The sequence below is a fragment of the Plasmodium gallinaceum genome (assembly GCF_900005855.1).
Source record: "Plasmodium gallinaceum strain 8A genome assembly, contig: PGAL8A_v1_21, whole genome shotgun sequence".
In the NCBI taxonomy this organism is placed as follows: Eukaryota; Apicomplexa; class Aconoidasida; order Haemosporida; family Plasmodiidae; genus Plasmodium; species Plasmodium gallinaceum.
Window position 1 is genome coordinate 519,773 of NW_021628323.1, and position 5,615 is coordinate 525,387.

The 5,615-nt window shown below is 14.0% G+C and overlaps 2 protein-coding genes across 2 annotated transcripts in view; both read right to left on the reverse strand.

Moving 5' to 3' along the window:
• The window catches only part of PGAL8A_00033900 (conserved Plasmodium protein, unknown function), a gene marked incomplete at both ends in the record, with an annotated part of 3,924 nt that extends 1,069 nt beyond the window's left edge, over positions 1-2,855 (reverse strand). Inside the window, 3 exons of the mRNA XM_028674338.1 lie at positions 383-559; positions 716-850; positions 975-2,855. Coding sequence (XP_028530701.1) covers positions 383-559; positions 716-850; positions 975-2,855 — 2,193 coding nt within the window. The remainder of the gene's footprint in view (positions 1-382; positions 560-715; positions 851-974) is intronic.
• Positions 2,856-3,231: 376 nt separating this feature from the next.
• PGAL8A_00033950 (hypothetical protein) overlaps positions 3,232-5,615 on the reverse strand; it is a gene marked incomplete at both ends in the record, with an annotated part of 2,638 nt that continues 254 nt past the window's right edge. The window contains 12 exons of the mRNA XM_028674339.1: positions 3,232-3,292; positions 3,401-3,486; positions 3,578-3,639; positions 3,747-3,861; positions 3,953-4,020; positions 4,106-4,166; positions 4,294-4,335; positions 4,415-4,465; positions 4,721-4,811; positions 4,924-5,008; positions 5,075-5,260; positions 5,523-5,583. Coding sequence (XP_028530702.1) covers positions 3,232-3,292; positions 3,401-3,486; positions 3,578-3,639; positions 3,747-3,861; positions 3,953-4,020; positions 4,106-4,166; positions 4,294-4,335; positions 4,415-4,465; positions 4,721-4,811; positions 4,924-5,008; positions 5,075-5,260; positions 5,523-5,583 — 969 coding nt within the window. The remainder of the gene's footprint in view (positions 3,293-3,400; positions 3,487-3,577; positions 3,640-3,746; positions 3,862-3,952; positions 4,021-4,105; positions 4,167-4,293; positions 4,336-4,414; positions 4,466-4,720; positions 4,812-4,923; positions 5,009-5,074; positions 5,261-5,522; positions 5,584-5,615) is intronic.

Consider the following 5,615-nt stretch of genomic DNA (forward strand, 5'->3'; position numbering starts at 1 on the left):
TATATATATATTATGTCTATATATATATATTATGTCTATATATATATATTATGTCTATATATATATATTATGTCTATATATATATATTATGTCTATATATATATATTATGTCTATATATATATATTATGTCTATATATATATATTATGTCTATATATATATATTATGTCTATATATATATATTATGTCTATATATATATATTATGTCTATATATATATATTATGTCTATATATATATATTATGTCTATATATATATATTATGTCTATATATATATATTATGTCTATATATATATATTATGTCTATATATATATATTATGTCTATATATATATATTATGTCTATATATATATATTATGTTTATATATATGTATATTTTCTTACTGAATAAGCAGTATTTGCACAGGATAAAATTATTTTATATAAATTTTCTTCTTTTATATTAATAAGTTTTTTAATTAAAATATTTGATAATACTTTATATAATTCTTCATTTTCCTTATCATCTTTAATTTTGTAGTATCCATATTTGTTTTTTTTTATTATTCCTTTTTGATAACCCTGAATACAATAAAAAGTTAATTTTGCATTAAAAAAAAAAAAAAAAAAAAAAAATTCTCAATATAAAAAATTTTTTAGTTAGTTTTTAAGTGATATTTTTGTAGATATATTTTTATTATAAAGTTCATAATTTATTATTTTATATTTTCTTTTTACTTGAATTATCTGAAAAACTGTTAAAGAATAGAATAAATCAGCTATATCATTAACATCAAGTATTTGTAAATTATTTTTAAATAACAATAAAAATTTAAACGATTTATTTAATATATGATCTTCTATATTTGCTAGCTATAAAATAAAAAAAAAAAAAAAAAAAAAAAAATAAATAAATAAATACAAAAAATACAAAAAATAATTATATAGATGAGAAAAAAAAAAAAAATTATTATTATATAAATTTTTATAGACAAACTTGTATTGAAGATAAATTGTTAAATATATGAGAGAAATATGTATTATCATTTAAATTAAATTTGATATTTTTTTTATCATTTAGATAATTATTAATATCTTCTGATGAAATATTTTTTTTTTTTTGAATTTCTGTTTTTTCTTCTATTTCTTTGTTTTCTTTTTTTTTTTTTTCCTGTATATTTCCTTCAAATTCAGATTTATTCTTTTCCTTTTTAAATTTTTCATGATTTAAATAATTTAAATAAAAAAGAAATTGTAAATTTGAATCATCAAAATTTTCTTGCTTATTTTTTCTTAATATATATTCCATATTTTCATTTTGTTCTTCATTTATATTTTGAGAAATGTATTTATATATATTTTTTTCATTATCTCTTTCAAAGTTTTTTCTTTTTAAAAATTCAATTTCAGCTAAACTTTTTTTTTTAAAAGGAGCAAACTTAAGAATTTTTAATTCTATAAATAATATTATATATTTAACGGTATCAAATAAATTATAAAAGTTAATATCAGAGGTATATATTTCATTATCATAATGCAATATTAGATAATCACTATTTATATTTTGCTTTTTTAAATTAGTATCTATAGTATTATTAAAAGGTAGAAACGTTTCATTTTTTATAAGTTTGTTATTTTTAACTTTAATAAATGAGTAATCTTTATCCTTTCCTTTGTTCTTATTTTTTATCATTACCTTTTCTTTTTTGTTAGAATTTATCAAGATATAATTATCATAACTTACTTCTACTAAGGAATTTTTCATTAAAATTTCTTTTTCTAGATGTTTATAATTTTGTATAATCAAGTTATAATGATCTAGTTCAATGGTGTTATATGTTTTATAAATATTATAAAAAGTTTTCAATAATAAAATAAAATCATTGTAATTTAATTTATCATTTATAACATTCTTAAATATATTGAAAAAATCAGATGAATAATCTTTATTTATAAAGTTATAATGTTCACTTAACTTAGATAAATAATATAAGCATTCTATATTTTTCAAATGAATATATTTGTCATGGTTACATATATATATTAATAATTTTAATAAATTGATATCAAAATATTTATATTTTAAAAAAGATTTTAATAATATAATAACATTATTATTATTTATTGGTATAAGACTATTATTAGGATTATTTGTAATTTCTTCTGTTATATGTAACTTTTTTTTTAAATCAGAATTATTTGAGTTGATTATTTTCCATTCATTGTTTTGAGTAATTAAATAAATAATATATTTATATATTTTATTTAAATAATAAAAATTGAATATGTTGAAATGCATTAAAAAATTTATAAAATCTGTAATTTTATTTATATCTTTAATTTTATATATATCTAAGTGTACTTCTCTACATATTAATTTACAGAAATAAGGATGATAATAATTTAATTTTCTTATACTATTTGTTAATAATAATACATTATTGATATTATATAAGTCTCTTTTTTTTATTATGATTTCTATAAAATGAGAGAATAAATGAGAACAATTTTTTATATTATTCTTTGAACAAAAATCAAATAATTTCAATTCATCATAATCCTTGATAATTTTAAATATATTATATTCTTGAAAATTATTTTTAAATGCATCATTTGTATTCTTATAAATTTCAAAATAAGGGAAGTTATTATCTAAATATTTTTTTTTTTTTTTGCTATTTACTATTTTATGCTTATAGTACTTATACACATTTTTTTTTTTTTCATCTTCATAACTATTTATAAAATATTTATAAAATTCAATTTTTCTATTATTTAATACTTTATATTTTATTTTATTATTTACAAAAATTATTTTTTTTGCAATTTTTTTATTTTCTTCTTTTATTTCATCAAAAAATAATTTATATTTCTCCATATAAATAAATTTATAATAAAATTAAAGTTAAAAAAAAAAGAAATTCACTAAAAAAGTAGTTACTATTTAAATACTACATAAATGTTTTCTTTTTTTTTTTTTTTTTTTAATTATAAAAATATGTGTAACTTTATAAAAAAATTATAAATAAAAATAAAAAAAATTCATTTATTTTTATTTTTATTTTCATTTTAAATAAAAAAAAAAAAAAAAAAAAAAAAAAAAAAAATTTTTTTTTTNGTAATAAAATTTTTTGTTTTTTTTTTTTTTTTTTTTTTTTTTTTTAAAAAAAAAAAAAAAAAAAAAAAAAAAAAAAAAAAAAAAACAAAAAATTTTATTACTTAAAAAAAAATAATAGTACAACATAAATTACTTTTTAGGAGTGCATTAAATGGTTAAACAAACTTCTAAAAGTTAAAAAACCTTTTACATTATTACTATATGAGAAAAAAAAAAAAAAAATAAAATAAAAATTAAATATAAAAAAATAAAGAAATAAAATAAAGTAAAAATAAAAATAGAAAAAAACAAAAATAAAAACAAACCTTTCATTTAAAACTATAAGAGCATTAATTTTTGAAAAAAATAGTTTTTTTAAAGATTCTTTTATCGTTAGTTCTTTATTATACTTCTAGGCATAATATATAACAAAAGTATAAATATATATATATATATATATAATTATCTCCTTAATATTGAAAATTATATATATAATTATTTACTATCATTTCATTATTTTCTGAAAAATTCAAAACACTTTTACTTATGTTTAAATCATTCTTGTCTAAAGGGAAAAAATTGAAAAAAAAAAAAAAAAAAAAAAAAAAAATTAAACAAATAATAATAAAATGAGAAAAGCATATATAAATTAATATATTTAAATAATACTACTTAACAAATCACTATAGGAATAAGGTATATTATTTTGTTTTTCTTTCATTTCCTTTTCTTTTGTGCGTAAAAGTGATATAAAATACGTAACTTCTTTATCTGGATTTATATTCCACTTTTAAAAAAAGACGAAATTCAAAAAGTTAAATTTTTTTTTTTTTTTTTTTTTGTAAATTTTGAGATTGTTAAAAAAAATATAATATTACTTTTTCTGAGATGGATTTACAGTAAAGTGCGAGAAAATCATTAGCACTGAAGTAGTCAATATATTTTTCTAAAATAATAATAAAATAATAATTTTATATATGAATATTTAATATTATTTTGTAATATTGTTATTTAAATCTTTTTTCTTATACTAGTATCCTTCTTAACTATAGGTATGAAGTATAATTTTTTTTTTTGCATCTTGATTAAAACCTTTGTAAAAATACAAAAGGAAAGAAAAAAAAAAAATAAAAAAAAATTAATACTTTAAAAATGAATTAACAATTTATTTATATTCTTCTAATTTTTTTTTTTTTTTTTTTTTGAAAATACTCTTTACATTAATAAGTGATGAGTTATCATAAGCAGTAGTAGTGTTTTTCTATAAAATTAGAAATTTCATGATATTTCAATTATTCACTTACACTGTTTATCATTTTTTCTTTCTAAATATAGCTTACTTTAATACAGTCATTAATGCTTAAATTTAATTCAGAATATTTTCCTTTTAGCTATATAATAAAAAATTATATTAAAATAAAATATAATAAAAAAATCTTGTAATCATTAGTTACTTATTTCTATGTATTATTAATAATACAACAATATAAATATATAGAGATATATATAAAGATATATAGAGATATATATATAAAGATATATAGAGATATATATAAAGATATATAGAGATATATATAAAGATATATAGAGATATATATATATATAAAGATATATTTTTATATATTTTTTTTTTATTATTTATTAACATTCATTAAAATGTAGTAAATAATATCTTTTTTTTTAATAGCTGATGATATCATGCTTTTTGTTTTGTCATTTATATATATATGTTCATCACTATAAAAAAAAAAAAGAAAAAAAGAAAAATTTTAAGAAAATAAATAATAATAAAGTAAAATATATAAAAGATAAATATTATATTTAAAACTTTTAGTATATTTTGTTATACTTAAAATTTAAAAAATGATCGAAAACTTCTATACATTTTGAATTGCTATCAAATATTTTGAAATCTTTAGAATTTTCAGATATATCTAAAAAAATTTTTAAAAATTTTATATGTAATATTAATTTGAAAAATATATTTATATATAATATACTTAGTATGTCTTTAAAAGTAAATTCAGATGGATCAGAAACTTTTTTTGTGATTGTATTGCAATCATTGCTATTTTTAATATCAGGAAATTTTAAAAAATTATAAAAATAAATAAAAAAATCAAGTAAAACAAAATGATTTACATGGCCTATGATATCTTTTTCATAAATTAGCAGAAAGTATAATTCTAAAAAAAAAAAAAAATAAAAAATAAAATAAAATAATGATGATAAATAGAAATAAAAGACAAAATTAAGAGTATAAAAATTTTATATTAATATCAAAAAAATAAATATAAATTCATATATTTTTGTTAAATATAAGTTATTTGTTTTTAAGTTATAACATTATAGGAAATATTTTTTGTTTTTGTTTTTGTTTTTATTTTATTTTATTTTTTTTTTTTTTTATGAAATTTTCTCTTTTTTCTTATTTTTTAAAATTATTACGATTTTTAATTAGGTTTTTGAGGCCAATATGAAAGGGTAAATTTATATGAACAAGTAAAATCTAATTAAAGAAAAAAAAAAAAAAAAAAAAAG